Source organism: Pieris brassicae, chromosome 7 (genome assembly GCF_905147105.1).
Source record: "Pieris brassicae chromosome 7, ilPieBrab1.1, whole genome shotgun sequence".
NCBI lineage: Eukaryota > Metazoa > Arthropoda > Insecta > Lepidoptera > Pieridae > Pieris > Pieris brassicae.
The window spans coordinates 908,492-936,071 of NC_059671.1; the positions used below are offsets into that span (position 1 = coordinate 908,492).

The 27,580-nt window shown below is 34.2% G+C and overlaps 1 protein-coding gene across 1 annotated transcript in view; it reads right to left on the minus strand.

Moving 5' to 3' along the window:
• Positions 1 to 1,447: 1,447 nt before the first annotated feature.
• LOC123711638 overlaps positions 1,448 to 27,580 on the minus strand; it is a 33,932-nt gene continuing 7,799 nt past the window's right edge. Inside the window, exons 7-21 of the mRNA XM_045664285.1 lie at positions 23,075 to 23,239; positions 18,017 to 18,152; positions 15,184 to 15,310; positions 14,260 to 14,382; positions 10,296 to 10,483; positions 9,552 to 9,728; positions 8,812 to 8,983; positions 8,040 to 8,215; positions 7,235 to 7,299; positions 6,682 to 6,771; positions 6,026 to 6,171; positions 4,801 to 4,957; positions 3,268 to 3,469; positions 2,124 to 2,231; positions 1,448 to 1,633 (exon numbers count right to left, since the gene is read on the minus strand). Coding sequence (XP_045520241.1) covers positions 1,508 to 1,633; positions 2,124 to 2,231; positions 3,268 to 3,469; positions 4,801 to 4,957; positions 6,026 to 6,171; positions 6,682 to 6,771; positions 7,235 to 7,299; positions 8,040 to 8,215; positions 8,812 to 8,983; positions 9,552 to 9,728; positions 10,296 to 10,483; positions 14,260 to 14,382; positions 15,184 to 15,310; positions 18,017 to 18,152; positions 23,075 to 23,239 — 2,158 coding nt within the window. The 3' untranslated portion in view covers positions 1,448 to 1,507. The remainder of the gene's footprint in view (positions 1,634 to 2,123; positions 2,232 to 3,267; positions 3,470 to 4,800; positions 4,958 to 6,025; positions 6,172 to 6,681; positions 6,772 to 7,234; positions 7,300 to 8,039; positions 8,216 to 8,811; positions 8,984 to 9,551; positions 9,729 to 10,295; positions 10,484 to 14,259; positions 14,383 to 15,183; positions 15,311 to 18,016; positions 18,153 to 23,074; positions 23,240 to 27,580) is intronic.

Sequence of the window (27,580 nt, forward strand, 5' to 3'; positions counted from 1 at the left end):
ACCTTTCCAATAATTCTAGAAAAAACTAAGCAAATCAATCCCAAGGATTAGGATTATTTACATATTCGTCTATTTATAAAAAGCTTTATTGATTAATTTATGATTAACGAGGGCTTTGAATTTATTTAGTGATAATTCTCTAATGTCGATCGAGAGTTTGTTGTAAAAACGGATACAATTTCCATATAAGGAATGGTTTATCTTCTGGAGTTTCTTTGGTCGTACACTCAAATTGGTTCTGTTTCGAGTTTTATATTGGTAAAAGTTAGCATTTGTTTTAAAATCGATTATATTTTTTACAAGGCTTCAAGAATATATTGACCGGATAGTGTCATAATATTTAATTCCTTAAACTTATTCCGTACCGACTCTATTGGGGAAACACAAAAAATACACCGAACAGCCCGCTTCTGCAGCACAAGTATGGATTGAACCTCTGGAGCAGCACCCCACAGTAGAACGTAACCGTACGACATAACGCTGTGAAAGTAGCTAGGACACACAATTTTAGCCGTGTCGTTATCAATAAACTGTCGGATTTTCTTTACTGCATATGCTGCAAGGCTCAGCCTATTCGAAAGAGTCTCTATGTGTGGGCCCCACTGGAGTTTACTATCCATTGTTATGCCTAGAAAAACAGTTTTGTCAACAAAGTTTAGTTCACTGTCCTTAACTTTCAGGTTACCAATATCTCGTTTTACGCTAGTAGTTATAAATCTAATACAATACCACCTCATGAACTCCGTTGACAAATAATGGGAGGTCGTTTATGTAAATCAAAAATAAGAAAGGCCCAAGAATCGAGCCTTGAGGGACGCCGATTGACACCTGCGAACCCGGAGAGGTGACTTCAATGACATTCACTCTTTGGATCCTTCCCTTTAAATCAGAATTCATCAGGCTGGAAGCTTTGCTATCAACGCCGTCTTTAGTTGCCTCACTTTGGATTTTAAGCGAGACTTATGAAAATATACTTTTCAAATAAAATAAAATACTTAGGTACAATGTAAAAAATAAAATTTTGAACTTGCGGCCTCTTGGGTCAGGGCCCGTGGCATTTTGCCAGCCACTATTGTTACGCCACTTTTTTAGTCCTACATTGCGTGAAATAGGATATTATAATATTATAAGGATATTATTAAGCCATTTTATTGTGTAAATTCAGATTAAGAATTCACAAAATTATTTTAACCGGTGCAAAGGTTGCCTATGTTGATTGGACTAATCTTAAACGCAATCTTAACCTTAAACGCAGTTCACAATCACAAATGGGTTTCATTTGTTTCTGCCTACTTCCCTTGCGATGGCAGGTTTTATTTCCATATTGTACAAAGTATATCAGAATATTAAATATAGTATCTATGTTATCTTTCATAAATAAATGTAGAATGATAATAAACAATTCTTTATCTGTGTAATATGTTTATTGTTAAATAATAGAAAAAAGTACAAATAAACAAATTTAATCTTTACAAAATATTTAACAAACATATAAAAGTTCCCCGTTTTAATCTTCATCCGATGATGAGTAAAGTGCGTCTCGTGGGTTAAGTACTGTGGCGCGCGGAGAACATACAAGTGTATCGGACGAATCACTGACGCCGGAACTAGACGGGCTTGATTCATACTTTCCCTTTAATGAAAATCGTAAGGTCAATTCATCATAAATCAATATGGTTAGGGCATTCGGAGACGAGACTTAGCGCCAACTGTGACTCCAGTATGTCAAAATCAAATACATTTTTAACGTACGGAAGTTGGATTTAGCGCAAAGTCAAATCATATGGTTTTGACATATGAGAATAATGTCAATTTCTTCCCATAGACATGCCTGTCTGCATACGGTTATCATTTACCGTATGAGTATGAATTGCGCAAACAAATGAACATCCATCGTTATCGTCAATCATTAACAATCATACGCTTCATACTATTGTCGCTTACAAGCAGAATTATTGCAAACATATGAAAGTGTTTCTTTCATAAGAATTTATAGTCAGCGTGTAAATTTACAATCGGTCTTTGAATTTGTTAGAACAAATCTAACCTCAAATATAATTTAAATATGTATCACATTTTAAATAGTTAATATCCAATTTAAAAATATCTAAATTCAGTTATACCTTTTTCTTGTCTCTTTGGCCTGTAGGAATATCGTCAAGGACTTTCTTCTTGCACTCATAGTTTGAATTCATCGTGTCTCCCATTTGCCTTTCAAACATCTCCGGTTTCTAAAAAGAGAAAAAAAACCTAAATTACCGCTGAAAAATCTCTTATTAAACAGTATTAAAAAACTTTATATACATCAGTATGTCTATACATATACATTTACTATTTTAAATATTTTGTAAATAAATATAGCCTATGTCAAGGTTCAGAGATTTAGCATTTTTATGATAAAGGAATTTTTAACATCGATTATTAGTTATATACATACATTAAAAAATACAAAGCTTATATTAATATATATATATCTAATATAAGTTTTAAGTGTATAAGTTATACTATCCTAAGTGTTACTTTTTACTTAGTTTATTCCTTTCGTTGATATATACAGTTGATTAAAATCATTTTATCGTTACCAATCCAGTTAATTATTGGTACTTAACTATATTATATTAGTAAAGATTTCTTTAATGGCGTAAAAAGTCATTATAAAGTAAATTTATTATAAGCTGTAAATGTTGTTTAAAAATATATATATATTGATTTACAATTAAGAAGTACTAAAAAAATCTAAAAACGTGTTACAAGTTTTTAGGTCTGGGCCTCAGACTTTTGTATGTGTATGGTGATCACTTGTTTTCCTAATAGGCAAGTAGGTGATCAGCCGTCGACTATTTGATTGTAAGGCAGTGTTTCTCAACGCCCCAAGTCCCACAGGGGGGCAATTTGATTGATAAGCGGTGGCAATTCAAAAATGGATTTGACGTTTTTATTATTTGTTTTGGAAATTTACTTATTATGTTTCGATAATAATTTCTTAGCGTTTTATTTATATAATCATTTAAGTTTCGGAAGCGAAAAATTCAATTTTTAAGATTAAACATTATGTATGTCACATACGGGGCATAAAATTTTTAGAAAGGCTAAGATGAGACATGCACAAAAAAGGTTGGGAAACACTTGTCTAAGGCATATCGGTTTCCGCACGATGTTTTACTTCGCCGCACGGGCGAGTGTTAAAATGCTAACGTTGTTTCGAAAACTGATACACAATCAGATTATTATTATTAATTATGATTTGTCAAATAATTAATACTCTACCACTTCAGCAGAATCTCGGAATCCGTCGCCCAGTAAGTGCGCAGACTTCGTTGTTTTATTCCTGGTGTGATTTTCTAGAAGCTTTATATGTGTGCTCTGTGCTCGTTTGGGCGCGATGTTGATCCGCAACTCGGTCTCCCGATCGGACACGGGAGATTCTGACGGCGACGATTCTTCTTTCTTTAACTTTACTTCGCATTGACTGAAATTTTTTTTAAACAAAATACTTTATACGAATTTATTGAATTTAAAATAGAAATAAAACTTTTCTCATAGCTACGTATATTAAACCACAGAGTAGCTAAAACATGAGGTTACATAGCTAATAATATTTTTATAATTCAGAGAAATCTAAATAATTGGCATCTAAGTAATAAATAATTATTTTTTTTTATGTCCCGCGCGGTTTGTGCATTGTGGTCCAGGGTAAAAACAGGGAAACGGGTAAAAAAATATCAAATGGAAAGGAATTTAAGAACGGGAATTAAATCTAAAAAAACAAAAGATCAATTCTTATAGAGCTACATAAATTTACTTTCATATTGTCTAAATTTTTATATCATTATTTAAGATAAAAGCTGCTAAAAGTTTATATACATGTGGGTCCAATGTTGCAAGTAAACAGGATATGGATGAAGGGAAAAGAATTTATAAGGAAATGAGACCTTCGAGAAGAGCCGACCGGTCAATTGTCATTTTATTAGAAGTAGTGTAGTAGTTTTTATTTTTATTATAGGTTATACCTGGTCATTCTATTTATTATTATTTACGTTATGGATTTCAAAAGAATGATAAATATACTTTTTAAAGCTTATTGTTGGCCTTGACAACATGTTATCTAACTTAAATTACATATGGTCGTAAAGTATTATTCATTTAAAACGTATTTAAATTAGATATACTAAGAAACCAATACAGATGCAATATGTAAGAGTTCATTCACCAAATATTTATTAATGAGTCAGAGACATTACAGTTTATCCAAAGAGTGAGTAAAATATTTTAAAACAAATGAAGCGACCTCGTGTGTAAACCGGTGTTGTTTTGAAGCCGCAAAATCTGTTATTATTTGGCTCACACACATAAGGCGCAAGGTATTTATTTATTTAATATGTCGGACTTTGAATTCATTTTTACTTATAATAATTAATAAACGGGGCTCAAACTGCTCGCGATTATCGCGCGTTTGACTTGTGTCTTTAGTAAATTAAATAAGTGATAATTATTGAATAGTTATAGAACTATTTTTGTACGATAGGTGGTAAAACGAGCCGTGGGTTGCAGTGGGTCCGTTGCCGGCCTTTTAAGGAAGAAGTATACTCTTTCTTAAAACAATTGAAGGTCGTAAAACAATTGGCGGTCGAATCTCCCAGGGAAGACCCCCACCGGGAGGGAAGAAAATGTCTTGTGAAGCGGGCCGAGGAAGACCTCCAGCCGCATCTTGGTAATGCGAATGAAATAGCAATATTTATTAGTTCCTTCTCTCTCTAAAAAATAAATAAAAATATATATATATATTTTAAAATACCTTACCCATGACATTGATTATTCTTGATAAAGGCGTAAATATCCTTAAAGGCCTGCTGAATGTATGACAGCGTGTTCTGGTCTATTGGAACTGAACTTGACGACTCCGTGCTGCTGGAAAGGTCTCCGGAGTGCGAGCTTGCTTGGAATGATTGTTCCGAACCTAGAGAGGAATTGTGTTGACACAAAGTTTATTTATTAAAACTTCATTACATTACAAATAAACACAAGTAAGAAAATTGCTAACAAGCAATCTAGGCAAGTCTAGCAAGGAAGACACTAAAAAGAGAAATACTAACGGTAAAGTTCAAAAAGTTTTACGTTCAGCTCAAAAACTGAACAATTATATTTACCAAACTTTATTTAAAATAAATTTAACTAATCCTGCGGCTCATTAAACGGGAAAAGTCTTGAATTACAAAAATCACGATTGAGCGGGATAAATTTCTGTATGTATGTTATTATATGTAGGTATGTTATTATTTCTACACAATTTCTAAAAGCTTTTGTAGGCAATATAAATTGATAATCAGCAGGCCTAGTGAAGCTACTATGTGTGCGATTCTCATCTAAGGCGTAGGTTCGAATCTCGGCATTGCACCAATGTGTCTGTCTATCTATGAGTGCATTTAACACTCGCTGGAATGGTGAAAGATGTCATAGATGTAAAAGTCGACGACGTGTGTCAGACACAAAATAGTTATCACCTAATTGTCTTGTAGAAAAATACATCACGAATGAAGTACAGAAATCTGTGTCGTATAGCCAATTTCAGTTTACTTAATAACCGTTGTTCATATTGTAAACTCGTTGCGTAGTATAAACTCAACATTGGAAGTTACAGAGTAAGTACCAACACTTGTAGAAATTTTGTGTTTCATCTATGAAAGGTAAAAATGGTTGTCGGTAAAGTCGAATTACGGACGATACTTTAATGTGACAACGTCAATTAACAAAACATTGATGGAAACAATTGCATACTTTTATCAAGAAAATTGAATTATTTTTATTGTAATATCACTATTTTGTATAGATACAAAGGAGTGAGTCCTCGGACTCAAAGGTCAATCAAGTGTAAGAGAGATAGATACGGCACAAGCGTACAATGAGCGTAACGGGACAATGAGCGTATTGGAACTGTGACGACGTCGCTCATCGATTTATTAGACGCTGTCACGTCAAAAATAAAACAGTCTGAAAACCCAAGAAATATTCGCAATGTTTTACCGACCTGAGGACGTGTTATTGGCCCATAACTGCATCTGTTGTCGCTTCATCTGCTTCATCTGTTCTACCAGCTGCAAGTTTAGCTCCTCTAGCTGTTGTCGATGAGATATCTCCTCTTGGAGTTGTTCCTCCAGGACTTCCGAGTAATCCCTATATACGAAAAAAGTATGAAAGCAAGCCAGGGATACAGTATATAAGATATTGTAATTCATATCCCTAATAAGCAACACAATTCCCATAAGTTTATTAACGACATTTATTACCGATATAAATGTTATTTGTTAATAAAATTATATGTAATTATTTAACAAGATTATTATTATGGAATTTTAAAATTAAATAACTTTTATACACATCCGATCTTTTTTTAATTCACTAAAGCAAAAACAAAAGTACAAGAAAAATAAAATACAAGATTTGGTGTGACAACCACTTATAGGCAAACATACAACACTAGGAGAAAAAAAATATTCATATGGAAAATTGATTTCAAAGTATTATGGGAGCAACAATGATAGACCTAGATCGCTTATCAGAAAGCTCAATCTGGATCTCGGTGAGTTTTGGCTTTGTCTTTGAATGTCAAATATGTCATCATCAAATGTCATCATAAAATCTTAAAAAACAAAAAAGTTCTATCAATAAAAAGGTTTTACTTACTTCTCTTTCTTTACTGCACTAGTTTTGTTCGTATATTTGATTGGCGCATTTCTCACACTGGACGCGACTCGGTCTTTGATTATTCCATTTCTGAAATTAATATATAATCTTCATATTTATATAACAATAAATAATAAATACATAGCTTTTAACACAAGCAGTATTTAGTTAAGTAATAATTATAGAATCCAACACGTAATAAACAAATTTACTAATAAAAAATTTATTATACCGTTTGGTGTGAATATTTTTTTTGATAATATCGAAGGTAGTTATATTCTGCCCCTTTGCCCCCTGATATAAAAAAGAGCAAAACCAAAACCGAAATTTAATTAGCGGAAAGAATATTCTAACTTCCAAACCGATCTTTACGTTTTATAAACAGTTCCTGTAGTTCTCTCAATATGTAGCGCTGATCTCCCAACCTTGGGAACGCGCACAAAAACTCATTACTGGGATTGGGACCGCTGTCAGTAACGTTACTGGATATTATAGAGTAAGCCTTGCTCTATAGACAAATGTCTTTGTACTTTCTAGTAGACTAGGTACTCACTTGGTGACTACATTTTTCACCGATCTAGCGTCCGTTGAACTTCCACTTACACTGAGCCAGGAATACTAAAGAAAATATTATATAAGACTTAATTAGGCATAAAGGTAATCCATAGACACAAATAGTCAAAGTGAAATTTTTTTCTATAGTCTACGATATGAACGAAACATATTTTTCATTTATATTAGATACTATATTTCGACTCTAAATATTTATACGTAAGCATAAAAAGTCGTAGATAAAATGATGGTTATAATATTGTCAATTGAAACGGAACTTTGACGGAAATGTCAAGTGAAATAATGGAAGCTATTGATACCTCCGGCCTACACCGTGATAGTGCATTATATAAATAAGTTAAAAATAACGTTGGGATGGTTTACATTAACCAGTGAAACATATAAGTGGAATTACACACAATCAAATAAGTGAAAATGCGTGTCCGAAAATATGCCTTGGTTTAAAGGCCTCGTTACCAGGACATAAAATCTTTGAAAAAAAATTGTCGGATGTGACAGTTCTACGCGCCATTTTATCTGCTCGGTAAATTCAATTCTATGTGTAGTACTTAGGATATCGGTATCAGTGATTATTATTATTAACAGATTTCAACATTGCACTTTAAAAGACTAGTCTATGCCCGATCCAATCCTAAACCTAAACGTTGTTTTCGCTCTCAGTAAAAGAATTCGTGAAAACAATGTATCAAATTCAAAAATGGGCGCGTGTCATCACTCAAAGGTCGGAAAGAAGACTAGTTTTGTTTAAGAATAAACAGTATTTATGCAATAAAGGTTATATATACCACTCCTCCAGCGCCTCTTTCATTTTCTCTCAAAGCAGCTCGTATCTTTGAGAGGAACTCACTAGCGATAGCGTTATGCCTCATGTCCAATACGACAAGGGTTGTATTAGAACTCATAGTTTGTAACGCCATAGATGCACAATCGTCTGATAGACCACAGTTTTGGACATCAAATGCTGTAAATTGTTTCTTTTTAAGGAAAAAGCAGATGTAGAAGGTTTATGTAGTAGTAGGTATCTAGATTAGTCACTACCACATAGGGCTAAATTCTACTTATAATATTCATTACTTGTCATTTTCATATATTTCGTATTTATTCACACAAAAACATGTCGAAAAGTATGTGTCGATAAATTTATATCGTCATGTTATAATTAGCTACACGTTATAAGTGAAGAATGCGTAACATATAATGAATAAACACTTTTAAAAAAAATTGTATACAAGGACAGAGAATGCCTTCACCTTAATAGAGGAGACTGGTGTTATTGGATACTTTCTTATGTTTAGTAGTAAATCAGGTTTAGATTACATATTAGTCTTAAGTTAGGCTAGATCGTAGTGATAATGTCTTTGTGCAGAGAAATTAAAAAAAAAATGTCTCGCGTGTGCCTGAACGATTAGGTAATTTGTTTAAAATAAGTTAGAAGGGTAAGAAAACGAATAGTATATGCAGCCATAGACAAAATAGAAATGATTAAAACATGATAAAACAAGAAAGCATGCTTTAAACTACGTCAAATCTAATTATAGTTGATAACATATCTCTGACCTTTAATCCAAAGGTCATCAGCTAACACATCCAATAGTTTCCCTACACCCTGGTCTCCAAGAGGATTCCCATTTACCGTGATCCGTCGTAATCCAGCCATCGTGTCGAGTTCAGGTAAACGATACCGCAAAGTATGAACCCAATTCTCACTATAGCGGTGGATTTTTTGGTACTGGTATGAGAGATATAAGTAAAATTAAAAAAAAAAACAGCGTCATCTTAATCTCTTTAGGTTTGGGCCTCTATCTGTATCGAGATCGGCGAATGGTGCTCAACCTTCTGTGCGAAATTCGCGCCACTCTTTGTGTCTAAGGCTAGTCCTCACGATGTTTTCTCCTTACGATCGAGTGTTAAATTCGCACATAGAACGAAAAGTATATTGGTGTGGCTTAAGGCTACTACCACAGTCATAACCGTCACAACTAGTCACTGCTCATATCAAGTTACCACTAAATAAATGTATCACATTCTTGCAAATAAATTATTCATTATTATTGTCAAAACAGTCCTAATCTGTTGCATAAAATTCTCTTTCAAATTACCCTATAAGCACTTGTTGAAAGAAAACATTGCGAACATTTACCAGTTTATCCTATATCCAAAAATCTAGGACGGCTAATCATCTACTTGTATATTCAGAATAATTGGAATTTTAAAAGGTTTAATATGTCATACACATTTGCAGGACACACACGGTCCCATTTGGAATAAGCTTATTGCTTAATATTTCATAAAAATACCTTAACTAAATCAGCAATATATCCAGCAGCCAATGGTGTGAGGTCACAGCCGCTTAGGTCCAGTGTGAGAACATTTGGCAAACTTCGAATCGCCTTACATATAGCCAGGCAGCCTGCGTCTCCGACCAGACATCGAGGAAGATAAAGATGCTGGAGTGTATTGTTGGCTAGTAACGCCTATAATACGATGATAACTTTCTATCAAAATCGTTCAAAAATAATGTACAATGTAATAAGGACATTGTAAAGTTTGAAATGTTAGGATTCAAAGTGGTGACACTTTTAATCAATAACAAGTTGAACTTGAACGATAGCTGTTTCAATAAGACCAGAATCGAGGCTTAGTTATAATTTTATTTGTGATTTTCACGTACATTCATTTTAACACGTAGGTTCAATAACAACTATAGAAAAACTTACAAACAATGGAATACAATTTTGTTCTGCAAACACAATTTTCACTTAAAATAATAAGCTCTGAGTGCATACCTTTAAAATAGTAATTTAAAACACTCACTAAGAAATGATAATTTTGAGGGCGTAACTAAAAAAATTGGCAAAATATAATCAAATTCAAAATGTGTCTAGGATAACCCAAGCGAAATAAAAAAGTAAGAGATCAAGTATCACGATTGGCCGACTTAAATATGTATGAATAATTGGAATATCGTTGAGTCTACGGCATACCTCAACGGCGTAACAATTAAGGTTACAAATTATATACGTATATAAATTTATACATACCTCGCAAATAGGATTTAAATATGGTATTTTCAAAGGTAGACCTTCGAGTAGAAATGACGTCAGGAGCGTCGTGTTTGATAGAAGTTGTGACGTCGCCTCTACTAGATTGCTCAGCATGAAGTTAGTTAAGATCACTGCCCGCTTGTTCACCGTTTTAGCTAACCTTTCGCAATCTATCTGTTCCAGTACTGTAATGATGGATTTTTCAAGTATATTTGATTTAAAGAACTTGGAAAATCGTAGAAAATTAATTGATGTATCCATTTAAATTTCGTGTACCAAATTGATCCGTCCTTTCAAAGGCGTTTTGCTCAAAATTCACCGATATACAGATAGAGCATTCTGATAAACGCATTAAATGAATGTCCATAGTTGCTACCCTCACAATTTAATATTAATTTTCCTTCAGTTTTTTGTTTGCCTAAAGTACTTGTGCCATTAATATTGTATTTTAATTTTTGTGTACCAATGTATGAGGATGCTGAGCGTTGGCAAGCTTAGTGAATAGTCTGGAAAGTATCTTCTATAGTGCATAATGTGGATATGCACTTTATTAGATACTCGGGCGTTAAGTAAAATGGATGTACCGCGCGCGCTATCCCACATCGTTTACTTATGCAAGTAATACGTGTTCACAAGAGCTGTTCTTATTATAACTGCTAGTATATATATTTTTTAATGTAATTTTGAATAATCGATTTAGGTATTATTGTTATAGTTCGTAGATTGAGTAATTATATGTGAAACAAGATCACTATATAACCTTTAATTGTGAACGATTGGAAGAGGGAAATTTGGCCTATATAAAACCCAGTCAGACATTTTGTTAAAGACCTAAATAGTATACATATTTATATTTCATATATTATTTGCTATTTACAAACCAGTACTAGTGTTAGCGTAGTGGTTTTAACGTGCGACTCTCATACCTGAAAGTGCCGTGTATGAAAGTTATAGCCCCTGAAAGTGAAGTGTATGAAAGTGTTAGCCCCAGCTGCAGAGCTGGGTGCAGATCAATGGACTTTCTTTCTATGTGCGCATTTAGCATTCAAACGGCGAAGGAAAACATCATAAGTAGCCTCAAGAGGTTGATCACCCACTTGCCTATTTGATCGTGAAACTGTTACAGAAATCTGAGGCCTAGGCCTAAAAAGGTCTGCATTTTTTTTCCGAATCCACGCTCTTTAGTAATTTGCAATACATAAAATTACTTACCCGTTTTGACTTGTTGTCGACATTTTATAGCCACACTGTGTAGACTCAAATCGCAACTGAGCGCGTTTAATATCGGTGGCCAATCTGCATATTTTATCCTGTCCACACAAAAGTCTAGAACTTTTCCGTTACCCGTTGGTAAGACATTCGTGAGCGGGGTTAAATTTTGCAACTTGCAACACTTCAAATAACATTGGTGGAAAATGCGACTACTCTTCACCTCGCTCTTTCCGACCATTTTTATAAAAAAACATATAAAGTGCTTCACTTATGTGAGCAGAAATTGGTTATCAGAAATACGGCTAAAATACAGAAATGCCCAAAAACAACAATGACACAACGTTCGAAATCAGAAATTCTTTTTTCAAACCATAGAGTCGTTTATTCTAAAAAGTATTTACTATTTCAGAGGCAGAGGCATTTGTGTTTTACAATTCAGTATTAGATGCGGTTGCAAAATTCAATCTCTCGTAAGACACACCATAGTGACATTATTCGAGTATAAGCCTTCTGACAAGAATTTAAGAGCCATTTTATAGTATTTATTTGGGGTTATACAGATTTTAGAGTCTTCAAAAATCAAAATAAATTTTTATCAGTCCCCACTACTAAAGTTTAAAAAACGTAAATAACTTTAAAGTTTTCTCGTTACTTTTATACGTTTTTATAATCATTCTTAAATTTGAATATTACAAATGTAGAATTCGATTATTAGAATTAGACAGATAACATATATTTAGAAGCATACTACTATTTTACTAATCTGTAACCGTTTTAAGACATGACTGACGCATAAGAATCAATATTTCTAGGTAGGTAGGTTAGTAAAAAGTATTTAATTCCTAAAATATTTAAGACTAGCGGACCCGACAGACGTTGTCCTGTCTTAACTATGAATATTGATGTCGAATTGGTATGATTAACTAAATAAATATTCCAGAAACAAAGTGTCTATTATTCTAATGCTTTGTGATAAACAACATTATTTGTTTGTTTTAATGGCGCGTATATAAATAGTTTTGTTCGTATTCCGACATAAAGGTAACTGGCCATGTGAACAACATGGATTTTCAAGATTAATGCCACAAACAATTAGCGACTGCCCTTGAGATTTATTTATAGACATTGCAAATGCTAGCCGAACTGGAAATTGTAACCGTTTAAAGTCGAATGGCATATCGTTCTGAATCAAAGGAATCCGTGGAATCGAAACGTCTTCGCCTTTATACTTCCCTTCCAAAATTGTGGCTTCGATGACGTTCATTAATTTCTTCACCGCAAGGCATTACAAAGACGTGGCTGAGAGACTTCGATACACAGATAGAAATCGTAAAATAAAAAACAATTTTTCCCATATTAGTACTATATTTGTGACGTCAATTGTTAAGCAAATACCTGTTAGAAATACACAGATTATAAAAAAACTAAATAAATGGCAATTTTTAATAGGGAGGTCATTATTTTAATTCGTTTTGCAAATTACAAACTCGTCTTGAGCATAAAAACATCAAATATGTCAATCTTCGAACGGAAAAAATGATTACAGCTCTTGAAACTAAATAGATTTATGTTTCATTAATGTTCTAGTATACGGACGGCCCTTAGCTTAGATATTTTTTATAATACCTTTAACAATGTAAGGCTCGTAAAAAACGTCAAATCTTAGGATGTCAAGCATGGCATCCATCACATCTGTTTTGACAGATCTTTGAGATTGACGTTTCCGAATACGAGTCAAATTATTGGTCCCTTAAACTACACCAATTAATAATAATGGTATTGTTTCTAACAGTTGAATAATAAATTATAGCTTATAAGATTATTTGGCAGTTGTATTAAAATTGTATTAACATTAATATTTTTAAAATATGTGTATTGTATTTAGTTTTACGTTAAAAACATCAACAAAAACTATTAAGACATAAACAAATTATAAAAAAAATTCAAGATGTACTTTGAAGAGTCAACAAATTTACTTTCAACATTAGTAAATATTAAAATATAAAATCCCTATAATATTTTATCACATTACGCTTACTTAAATTGTTTTACAATATAAAAATATAACAATAAATACTTTTTCACATACCTAAGGCGACGCATTGTCACTTGTCAAAAATGTCATTGTCAAGTTGAACTCTGAAACTAGGTCTGGTAACATTTACAATTAAATTCAGGTACATAGTACAATGTCCAAATTACTTTGATTTTATTTGTTTTAGGTGTTTCTATAAATAATTTTAGGCAAATAAAGAAGAGCGAGAAGAAATATGTTAGATATCCTTTTTTAATTGAGAAGACACTTTTATCAGCTCCGTAAGCTATACCACTTTAGACACAACAGAATATACATGCAGTTAAATAACATACAGGACATCTACAGAGTATACACTCTTTACCTGAATTGTGTACCTTACGAAAGATAAAAACGCTTTGGGCAGACACCATCATACTTAGCAGATGTTCAGATTTTTTTATAGAACTCTAGTAGTCTAGTTAACTCCCGAGTGCTTTGCCTGGCTTTTAAGAATTGGTACGCTCTTTTTTTCGAAATATATTTTTTTGTTTATGCTTAAGATTCTTTTTGGAAACGTATTAGTAAAGTTTAAATATAAAAACAGATACAGAAGATAGAAGAAGGGGGTAGAAGGCGCCAATAATGATCTGCAAAGTCTCCTGCAGCCCGAGATGGCTCCAAGGGTCAAGTCTTATTACCAGAAATATTATGATGCATTCGCCACGAACGTAATTGGTCTATCGGATTCCGGTTGATCCGACTCGGGCTCGGATTCCTCCATATTAGATCGCCACTCACTTTCCGTTTCCGAGAAAATGCTTCTCTCTAATTCTTCTATTTCTATCTCTTCCACTTCTAGGAAAAGAAAAAAAACTCATTTATCAAATCACATTTACATGAGCAAAAAATAATGCTTCAAATACTACATTAACTAATGCCGTGTTGACCAAGTGGCTTCAGCATGCCTGACTGATGCCTGAAGCATGGCTCTCATACCTGAGGTCGTAGGTTCGGTCCGCGGCTGTGCACTAATGCTCTTTCTACGTGGGAATTTAATATTCACCTAAACGGTGAGGGAAAACATCGTGAAACACTTGCCTTGGACCCAAAAAGTCGAAGGCGTGTGTCAGGCACAGGAGGGTCACAAATGAGATTGACAACTGATTATGAAACAAATACGAAATCTGAGGCCCAGTTCCCTGATCTAAAAAGGTTGTAGCGCCACTGACTTATTTGTTATTTACCGTTATAAATGATAATTTTCTTTACATTAAAATATCAATAGTTACAATGGTCAAATAATACTTTTAATCAAAGTTAGTTAATTTTAAGTTACACCGTATTATGTTGACAGGATCACGAGTGAAAATTTTAAATTTAAATTAAGAAAAACACGGATTAAAGCTATGTATTATTATTAAAAACTTATAATTATTTACATAATTCCGACGTTTCGCACGCTGAAGTGCGTGGTCACGGTGACTGAAGACAAAAAATGTGTTAAATGTCAAAAGTATCACAGCTGCAGAGAAAGTTGTGTTATCTGTATTTATTTATAATACATAGCTTCAATCCGTTCAAAAAGTGTTTTTCTTAATGTGTAAAAGCTATGTTGACAAAAGACAATATTAAATTTAAATTCATTTTTGTAACTACCTTCAGCCATAAAGTCTCCAGACCAATCGTTGTCAAACTCGAGTTGTTTATTGAGATCGCGTTCATCCGGCGACTGCACGGCATCTGTGTCCGCGTCCGTAACGTCGTAGATCTCTGTCATTTTCATCTGAAAATACATATTCTTTTACATATACATATTATAAGATATACACTCTTTTCTTGAAGGACCTTAAGTCTAATTGATACCATAATATATTGGTGGGCAAATGGTTCCAGATAGTGGTAGTGCGCAGCAAAAAACTGAAATTTAGTCTAGTCGTCCAATGAAACTCAGCTGCAGGTATTAATCCAAACACACTCCATAGTAAATGCGGTAGAAGATGCAGAGAGTTCCCACGCCACGTTTCTACTTTTCTAAGGGATCAAGCCGGTCGGAAATGAATCGGTTATCGATGATTCGAGCCGCTCTTGGTCACGTGGGAGTTGGTACTGGGGAGCTCCCGCCTTCCCGCTTCCATGTCTTGTCGTGCTGAGCACACCGAGCTTCTTGGAGGCTAATTTTCCTCTTCCATCCAAGGGAACGCGAAACTTAAAGTTGTCCGATATTTGATCGCCAAGTATTCCGAAGCTGGCTTTAAGAAGAGTGTCTTCGAGAGGAGTAGCGATTAAGGGTGTTTTTTTTAGCGAAAAACGCGCAAACTTGTATCTTCTAGGACTCAATTTAGTCTACCCCAGTCCGAAACTCCATACAGTTTGGACTTCAGACACAAGTTTCGGTGCTGATCGAAAACTTCCCGAAATATACCTGCATGGCCAGTGCTGTCGTCACCATAGCAATGAATATTAGTTTCAACTTATATAGCCAATTGTTAATGAACAGTTTTAAAAGTCACTTAAGTCTGACATAACTTAACGTCACAGCGTCAGTTTTGTTCTTTCTTCTCTCCCAAGGTTAAGGTATATATTTGGAACTTTTCAGTGAGTTAAACGTTAAATTTTTAATCCACTATGTCTAGTGTCATTGTCTTTGATTCCATCATAGATAAGAAAAGTCAATGATATTTTAGTGCAAAGTACAAAGCATTAAAAATCTAAAGATAACGGTGTTACGTCATTTGATGTCTGGTTATCGTTCAATGCACAATGTTGTGAACTATGAACGGTAAACATTACCTTAGACATGTAAACACGAGATTTATTAATTGGATGTTGAGGTTATCGAAAATGATTTAAATAGTTTTTAATATATCAAAATTTAATCTCTTTTTATATATAGCCTTAGAAATTTTAAAGCCTACATCGTTGGTGCCGATGACGTAACAACCCGACCAACTCTGAACACTCTCCGTGGTAATTGCGGTAGAAGATGCAGAGTGACATGCACGCAATACCAAGGGTTCAAGCCACTCGTATAGGGATTAGTCATAGACAATTCGGACCGCTCTTTGTTGAATACGGTCAAGTGGAAGGAGCTGGTACTGGGGAGCTCCCGCCCAGAGATGAGAACAGTACTTCATGTGAAGCCAAATTTACGCTTTATGCAGTTGCATGCAGTGGTCTAGAGTGCTCTTTGGTAGGGGTAGTGTAAAAGATGAAACAATGGCGGAAATGGTGGCCATACAAGTGAATATTTGGTACGTCCCGGTATAATTTAATTAAACCCATTTATTTTTTATGAATAATATTATAATCGATAAATACTTCAGAGCTTTAGTGCGGGAGTTGAATTATCTTTTATCGAATATTTTAAGATTTTATCCATTTGCATCGAAAATACAAAACAAACAGATACGTGTGTCAGGGGTCAGGCGAGAGTGGCGCAACAACCCTCCAAACAACAACGCATCACGCGATGATAAACGGATGTTTATTTGCCAACATTTTCTCACATGAAATATTATTGAGTTAGCATTTATAAAAGCAGAATTTAAACTGTTAATAAACCAGCAAACTTTTAACATTTTCGACTATACGATCATAAAATGGATAAAATCTGTTACGATAGCATATTCAAATATAACAAAAGCAAAAACAAAGTACTGATTCATTTATTATTTATAATATAAAATCCAATTAACGATATAGTCATCTTTGTTTCTCTATGTTTAGGTTAAATGGTCTTTTAAATTTCGTATCAGCTTTAATTAACAACAATGTGTGGATCATACTGGGATTAATTTTCAACAAATTGTACCTATTTGTTTAATTGAATCACAAGAACTGATTCAAATGAGTGAGAATCCCGGAGCTCAGTTCAAACAGAGAAGGAGGAGTACCACACGTGGTACCCCTGGCTGTGGATCCCCTTCTGTGCGTCCATCATCGGAACAGTCAACACTCGTTGGTGGATGGCGCAAAACCGCTCTGAGAAACTAGAGGGAACAAGAATAAGGGCAATTCTCGAAGCTTCCAGGCCATGGGCTTCCCGAGAAATTATGCAGTTGGCTCACCAGCTTTTCCCTAATAGACGAGCATGTTCTGACCTAAATTCCGTGAACGCTGGAGTCCCACAAACTCCTATCACCGACTCGGTTTCTTCTGCATATCAATGACATGTTGCAACTTAGCAACAGCGACAGCACTGGGAAACTCTTTGCGCTGGCCGAGCAGGTATTTCTCGGGCAGTTGTCGAAGAGTACCGGAACAAACTTGTGTCTGAAGTCGAAACTCTTTTACGTGGAGTCTCGGACTGAGGTAGACTAAACCAATTTAACCCCAAGAAGACACAACTTTGCACGTTTTCCCCTATCACTTAAGATCAAGTGAGAGTCTTGCTCGTTTGCCCAATGTTCTATAAAAAAAAAGACCAAATAACGCTTATCGAAATAAAGCGAGTGAAGCCGCAGTGTGTCAGTTTAACAGAAAGTATTACCTTATTATCACTGTCAAGATAGTAATAGGCCAATAACGCATCGTTGTGGTTGGTTACGTTAAGAATGTGTTCAAATGTGTCTGCCTCGGGAAGTACATCTCGGTCCCCATATGTTATGCACACTTGGCTCGCACGTCTGAAAATACAAGCGTAAATGCATTAAGTCGAGGATATAGTAACATATAAATCTTACTGATAAGTTCAACTTCCAAATGTCAAATTGGTTCCAAATGTAATTACTGGTGTCCATTTTAAGGCATACATTACGTGTCTACTTCATTGATATTTTGTATAGTTTATCATTATTTTCTCCTTCGCCAATCTTTCTTATATTGTCCATTGAGAACTTAAGCCTAAACATTATATTATTTACTAACTAGTGAGAAAATATAAAATTAATCAATGACACTACAACCTTTTAGGTCTGGGCCTCAGATTTCTGTATCTGTTTCATGATCATTTGTTAATCGAATAGGCAAGTAGGTGATCAGCCTTCTGTGCCTGACACACACCGTTTTTGGGTCTAAGGCAAGCCGGTTTCCTCACGATGTTTTCCTTCACCGTTTGAGCTAATGTTAAATGCGCACATAGAAAGAAAATCCATTGGTGCACAGCCAAGGATCGAACCTACGACCTCAGGGATTGAGAGTCGCACGCTGAAGCCAGGCCAACACTGCTCTAGTGAAAAAAATACACACCTATAATAAAACATAAACAACGCGTTTAATTCATCCAGTATAATTAATAAACCGTCAGAAAAACATTTATGATGTACGAACCTAAAATTTAATTGTTCCGAGGGCAATAAATAGTATGCCAACTAAATGAAAATGAAATGAACACAGTCCACACGATTCCCAATACTTGAATTGAAACTAAATTTTCACTATATATTTCATAATTTCTCGACAATTCAGCCTTCAAAAGATATTTTAACCGCGGAAGTTTTTATTGTTTTTACAGCAAGTTTGGTGTCCAATGAAATCATACGGAAATTTATCCTAATCCCGTAATTATTTGATAAGCGTTAAATTAATTAAAATTGTTTATATGTTGTGCGCAATTAGATCAACTTTTGAGTCGAAAGTGATAATTGTTATCATTTGCGCACAATTATTATTGTTCTTGTAATTGTGTCAAGCTATCAGGAGTTAGAAACAGCTAACGGCTGGAGACGACGTATAATATAAAATCTTTTTCCAACTATTCTTAACAGTCTCATATCATTTAATTTGTACAAATTTTCTAAGTTGTCAAATACACCTAATAACTGGATTTTTTAAGAAGATCTACATCTATAATTATTAGTTAAACATATTTCTCTATACTATAATTAATAAGTCTCTTAAAATTCCTTCTCCTAATACGACAAGATTCACAAAATTGTTCTATGTGCCTCGTACGAAATCGAATTACCTGCAAAATTCGCCAATGTTTCGAGTTTTATCTAACTATGACACCATCTATGAGAAAATCGATATTTTCCACATCACCATAGATAATGTGAGGAAGTATTTGAAGAGGCGGGAAGACTCTGATTTTGTTTAGGCAGTAATTTGAAATATTGACTATTGTTTGTTTAAAAAAATATATATTATTGTCCGTTGACGTACTTACTTGTTTTCTGTTTCATATATATTATCTATGTTATCTGTTTTGGCTTTGTATATTGTCTAAGTGTTTTGTTTTATATGTATGTTAGCTGTAAGATTACTAATAAGTAAATAAATACAACTATTACTCAACAAGAATTCGTTGATATGGAATGTTCTACATAAATTTGTGCCAAACGAAGTTTCAGTTTCAGGTATAAAAAAATAATCAGTGGCGCTACAAACATGTTAGTTCTGGGCCTAAGATGTCTGTATCTATTACGTTACAATTTTTCAAAGAAATAAAAACAAGTATCAATCTCCTGTGCCTGATTCACACCGTCAACTTTTTGAGTATAAGGCACGGTTTTTTCACAACGGTTTACATCACCGTACGAGCTAGTAGTGGCACTACGTCCTAAGAGATGAGAGTTGCATGATGGTGCCACAATTTCCAGGTATAGATAAAAAAAAACTTCTCTAATATATATGTCGGAGAATGAATATTTTAAAATTTCCCGCCACCCTGAAGTTAGTCGTAGAATGCGGTGTGGTATGGTAAGGTAGACTGTCAACGTTGACAATTGACAATGCCTAGTCTGTGTGATCTACCAAATGTCAGTGGCGCGACTGCTTCGTGGCAGGAAGTGAATTCTTTAGTCACTTGAGTTACGAACGTCGCCTGCGCCGGACGTGCGCACTGACTGTGTGATAATGTCGGACGACGGTAGTAGCACAAATTTCGCAATTATTAATCGCGTTGAATATGCGATATATATTTAATTAGCGTTGGTTCTAAGTTTGTAAGGAACTGTACTCGATGTTAACATAAGGGAGTTTCAGAATCTCAATAAATGCACTGGTAACAAAGTTGTTTGACATTAGCAACAATAATATTTTCTATACAGTTCCGGGTGTATTGGAAACGAAAGGTCGTACGAGTTAACGACTACGGATTAGCTGATAAAGCATGTCAATAAACTTTGAATCTTATATCTATGCGATAAATGCCACATCTCAATGTCAGGGCGATACGACTTTAACTTTCCGGATATGATTGGCACGATAAGCTTTAGGAGAAAATACATTTCATTGTTCGAGTCATCTTTGTAATATAGTACTAGCACGCCGTTATGGAACGTAACGGCTGAATTGGACGGCGCTGTTTAGTAAAGAGGTCTAGACTGTTGATTTAACGGCTAATTATGCTAGTTGGCTGCGACTGGTGATGCATCCGATCCTTTGGTTTTGCCGACACAATGATACTATTAAAATTTATATTTTAAATATTTAAATAATTATCAAATGTTGATAGTTCCGAAGCAATATGTTTTGCAATCAATATTATATGGCTTTTAAATGAGATTATTTTCCACTGCAGGTCTTATACAGACAGACTTGCGTAATCGACTCTCTCCCCGAAACATCAGAATGCTCTGTTTTTTAAACAAAAATCTTATCAATGTATTTTAATTATTATTTATTTTAATTTGATTATTACTCATAATTCTTAAATTTAATTAACTAAACCTTTAATATTATTTAATGTTTGTGTATGTTCATATTTTTTAATCATAATTAAAAACCAAACTTAATATATTTATATTTTACTAAGCGTTGGTATCGGCAAAAAGGCGTATCGAGGCATCCCTAGTTGCGACATATAAATGATTAGAAACAAAATGCTAACAATAATATTATACTTGTAGCGAATTAATTTTAAAACGTGAGTTTTGTTACAAATAAATGATTTTTAGCCCTTTAGATTTCATACATTCATAAATTTTAATATAACACTGAACAATAGAACAGGGGCAAATGGGCAGGAGGCTCACCTGATGTTAAGTGATACCGCCGCCCATGGACACTCTCAATGCCAGAGTGCTCGCGAGTGAATTGCAGGCATTGTATAAATTGGTACGCTCTCTCCTTGAAGGGCCCTAAGTCGAAAACACTTTATCGTCGACATCAATTATTTCCTTTATATGTATATCTTAGTTTTAAGACCCCAATAAAGTTACAGTTTTTATAAGTCCAGCTTCGCTCCTCACTATCCCTAATTTTATTTTATGTATAAGCTCTTATTTTAAACGATTAAAGACAGTTGACCCTCAGCTTCAAACAAAAACTTTAATTTATTTGACCATCATTTGAGCTTAACTCACGTCATACTATTTGTGTGTTTAAATTATAATTATAATTATTTACATAAATTTGAATTTTTTCTGACGTTTCGCGTGCTTTTCAACGTGCGTGGTCACCGTGACCACCACGTGAATTATAAGTCTTTAATAATAATACATAGCTTCAATCCGTTCAAAAAGTGTTTTTCTTTTATTTTTCATTACAAATAATTTATTTTTATTCATATGAGAAACTTAATACATAAGAACGAGATACAAGACGCCGTCAACTTCAGTCTACTAGTCTCAATCTGATATGTATCTTTAATGTCCTTTTGAATCGGTTAAACGGCTTGAAACGCAAATAACTCTACAGCCTAGAACCCTTCACACAATGTTTTGTTGATATCTGTGCTTTCATACGCAATTAAAGTAAACAACTAATTATTTGTCCACTTAACAATTTATCTGACATATCAAAGCCAATGGATAACAACACGTCAGCATTTAGCACAATGCAATAATATTTGTGTTACAATTTAAAAAAAACAACACGTTTTTGAGCTTTATATTCGTTATCTTATTATGTACCTATTAATTAAATTTAGATTTGTAATAAGATATAATAGAAAAGATATCAATTTAGTGTGAAAATACAAATCCAAAAACCTCCAATAAGTTGTTTGAATAATTGTTTGGGTTTATCCCTCCTGCTTTATTAAACACCGTACAATCCGTATCAAATAAAAATTTCTACCTTACCTTAGTACCTTTGGAGGTACATAGCGTATGTTTTTTGGGGAAAAGTAGTTTTAGTGTTAAACAAAAGTCGTGTCTCAAGTACGCGTGAGTGTGTGAGTATTCGAATTGATATGTGTGCGTCTAATACACTCCGTATTTGAGTGTGTGTGCTTAGAGTTGTTAGAAAACGTGCGCTGTGTGTATTACTTTTTGGGACCTCAGAGTCATGGCCAATATGTAGTAATGAACTAACAATATTTGTTCTTGATACCAAGAATATTATATATACATATAATATGATAATTTATCAATGTAATTATTAGTCTGAGCACTCATGGCCTAGGGGCTTTAGCGTGTGACTCTCAAGAGGCCGAAGGTTCGATCCCCGGCTTAAATCACTGGAGTATCTTTCTGTGTGCGTACTTAACATTAGCTCGAACGATGAAGGAAAAGATCGTGAGGAAACCGTCTTGCATTAGACCCAACACAGTCGACGGCGTGTGTCAGGCACAGGGGGCTGATCTTGGCTGATGATGGGTCATCCAGATCGGACCACAGATGAGCTATTCACTAATAACACAAGTCGCTAATGAAGAAGATACCTCTTATCCAATCGGTGTTCATCTTTATCCATCGTCAACTTGTAATACACTCTGGCAGCTTCTGAACGATCATGGGCGGAATATAAAAACCCGTGCAATTGTCTGATGAGACGCCAACTCAGTTTCCATAGTGACTTGCTCATCTTCGGAGTGCATGCTACAAACCTGAAAAAATTATTATTTCATTAGCAAGATAGGCGTGACTATAATGGAACAGAATTCTGCAATTATGGCGATGTAGGTTTACACTATCATAAACAAAAGAATTGAATGGTAATGAACTAAATTCCAGAAATTCCCGAAATAAATAACATTAGATATATATTTCAATGAATAAATCATATCTATGAAAAACATCATCATGTTTCTTGTGAAGCCACTTAGAGTATCTCGTGTTAATTGATATGGACTTTCATCTATTAAAGAATGCATACACCAACCTTTAATGAAGCTTAATTTTTATAGATATGATAAAAGTGTTTGCTACAAAAACGATTTGCTACAACGATACGAACATTAGGTTTTAGACAAGCAAGAAAAGGCAAATGAATAGATGAAACGCAATCTTACACTGTAAACAAACACAAGGGTGTTAATACAGTATTTGTTCGACGCACGAAGCAAACATCTGCGTGATGACTAATTGTTTTGAATGCAACCTTTTGATTCATACTCAATAGCCAATTACATCATACATCCTTTGTTTCGAGGTACAAATAAATCGAAATCAATTTCCGACGTTAAATTTAACACGTTAAGGAACGCTAGGTTAGGTCATCTCCTTCGGATTAACAAAAATATGGAATTCAATAACAAACGGCTCAAATATAAGACTTTCGTCCAACTTTGATTTTATTCTCTTTGATGGGACTCTTGAGCCGTGGGGTTGAAGTGCATAGGCGTATTAAAGATTCGTTGAGCGAGGAAGCAACCAGCTAATATCATAAGTATAGCAATACAGCAAAGAAATGCTACCAGTAAAAATGTACAATGCCACAGGAGCCAAATGTTTAAAATGTGTTTCAATTTTTTGTTATTATTATTATGTAGGTTAATAATGTAGGAAATCCTGTATATTTGTGTGATAAAAAAGATATTAATACAAAATTTTACTATGTATACGAAATGTAAGTTGCATATAATAAGACAAAGAAGACAAAACTAAGAACATAGAGTAAATTTTATTATTATCTTTGATTTACAATCTATGAAACTTCTCTAACGGATATAAACGCGAATTTTCTGTTTTGCCTGTTAAAACGGTTGTTTTTTTATTAATTAGAACCGCTATTAAATGTACATTTAGACCATTTCTTTAAATGTCGACGTTCTTAAAATATATCCCCAGGCGAGGGCTTGAACCCGCAAGGATAGCGGAAGCATGGCCGTACCAAGCACACCTGACGTACAGTTGCAGATGAGGCAAAGAGAGCTGGAAAGTCTTGGAGTGAAGTGAAATACGAGGTACAATACCGAACGCGATAGAGACTCACTGTGGACGTCCTAGGGGTTATAGGACATTAACTCAAACTAATTCAAGCTTCAGCCAGCACTCCTCTTTTATAATCGGCGTCGTTTTAGAAAATGTGTTAATTTATTTGCTATTATTGTTATTTTCTTTATTCCTACATAATGTTGTATTTACAGTGTATATTCGCGGATGCTCGGTGGCCCCATGTGACTTTGAATACAAAGAGTCCTCTAGTAAGTTGTGTTCTGCGATATTGCGGGCTACACGATTGTGAGGAGCTTTCATGGATCTGGTTAGCGTTATGCCTTCTTAAGTTCTCGTGTTATTTTCACATATATTTAAAAGTATCTGATTATCCTTGATGTGTGATGTTTAAGAGCAAAAATAACATCTGAAAAATAACAAATACCTTCCTTTCATGTCCCCCATTACTACCTCGTCATTAACGGTGTACCGCAATTTCATATCATATTTATCAAATCGCTTGTACTGTGCTTCATGTATATTAGCCTAATTCACATTTGTAGTTAAATAAATTGCGTTATTGACATTGTTGTTGTAATATTTCAATATATCTGAAGGTGGATCTTTAAAAACCTTATCATTGATATATTCATAGATAACGTTTTATCATCAATCACAGAACTCATTATGATAAGAACACATTATTTTGATAAAGAAATTGAATTACATGGTACATATTATTATTTTGCATAATGATTTGCAACACCTCTATGACGTAGGTACTAGACGTTTCATCCAAGTTAAATCAGGGTATGCCGTGTTTATATAACCTGCCACGAAAATTGGGCCATAAAATCGAAAAGAAATTTTTAGTTTAACACTAAAAATCAACAAAAAGTAATTTTACTAATTTATAATGTGTTTGTTTGTCTAAACTTCAATAGCGGCTTAAGTGATTGACTATTCAAATGACTAAGATTGGAACTTATAAACACACATCAAACAAACTTTACTTAATTGAAGTGAAACTTTTCTATCTTCGCTTCGCAAAAAAATTACCGTCACAATTTTCGGTTACGCGTCAAAATTTTCCGTTACGCGCCATATTGTTCTTGTCCCTACCACGGTTGATTCGAAGAGATTCGAAGCAATTAATAACAAAAATATATAATAACGATAACAATGATAGTAACAATTCTATTACAATTAATAAAATTATGTAATAATCTTAATAGTAATAAGGTAAAATGAAATAATTGTTTTATTTGTATTCATGTCTATGATAATAAAAAGTTTTTGTTAAACTTTATCTAATTTAACTTTATTTAACAAATTTCTGTAACGTTGCATATAGTAGATCATTTTTCAAAAAATAAGGTCATAAAGAAGTTTTACTTATTACGTGTGTACACAAGTCACACACACGCACACATTTTTTTGTATACCTATTTCTAACAAGGAGCCAACAGGCAGGCTCACCTGATGTTAAATGATATGCCCATATACACTCACATTGCCAGAGGGCTCGCAATTACGTTGCCGGAAAATATCTAATCATATTATTATTTACAATCATCCATACTTGGAATTTCTTAAAACAATAACCGAATACAAATGTAGCTTTCGTATCATTCGTATCTGCAATTATAGACTAGGTTTATATAACACGATAAATGCCAAACAATATCAACTCAACTCTCTATTCCAAAACTCTTTTTCTCACACGACCTAGATAGAAGGAAACTAGGTGCTAGGTGAAACCGATACCACGACATCTGTTGTCAAAAACTAGGAGCAATACAGTGCAATGTACTTACATTATCTGTTATATTCGAGGTCGAACAAACTATGATAACTACGTTGAATATGTGATAGGATAATACCGCACTAACAGTTTAATTATGTGTAAATTATTAAATAGTGTAATTATACCGTTTACGACATCGTTTTGAACAACATACCGGTTATATTGACCAAAATCAAAGGTCTCGGCGGAATTCTATTGTATTAGGTATTTAATAACAGCGTCATCGGCTGTTACGACTATCGGCTTTTATGACGGAGCAGTCCTTTCGATGTTGTTATAGCAGATTTTGTCTGTAGTTATTTTTGATAATTCACGAAGAAACTAAGTTTTAGTATTCTGGTATCGTGGCTCTTATAGTATTTAATCTAATCATTTCTTCAATGTTATAAATAATCGCGAAAACCATATCGTTCAATACGCAATCGGAGACCTTGATTTGATAATTAACAAGTTCAGTTTTTACAAAACATTTGCGACCTTAAATTTGTTGATAAAATAGCTAAGCTAACGTCAATCTAGACATTACATCACAGTATTTGCGTAACATTTGAACTTGTACTAGAAACCGCAAAATTTGAAACTTGATACAAATGACAAAGAACACGTATTATCTGTGCTCACACACTGACCTATTTTAACATAGATAATAGACGATATATGCATGAATTGTGTTTGCCTAGTCGTTATTTGTCAAATACTTCGACTTGTGTCGATTGTGTGTGATTATTGCCGAAAATTCGAAATATTACTGCACTAAGGACACTCGAAAGGGCATTTAAGTTTGGTTAATAATGAAAAGTTATAAACATCTTTTAAAAAATATTAACGTCTTAAATTTAAAATATAAAAAAAAGAAAATGTATGATCAAAGGACCCATACCCTCTTGGAGGTTCAAATCGTCTACACACGGCCCTAAAATCCGAGGAAACATCTGGGAAGTGGTGGGGTGCACCCTAGATCGTACCCTACGTGGCCTCGTATGTAGGCAAATCGTACTGCCGATTCGAACTACGAACCGATTTCTTCCCCACCACCATTGTCTCGATTTCCCCACTGATTTGATGAATATTCCCATATTTATTAAGACATTATGTAAAAGCAAATACGTTTATCAACATCAAGTAAAGCATGGCGCCTGCTAATCTAAACAAAACCTAAATACTAATTTCCTAAGTAATAATGAACAGTCATCTCCAGGTTTAGGTGAACTAATTCACAGAAATCACCAACGTACCTATAACCTAATCACGAACTCCCGCCAAA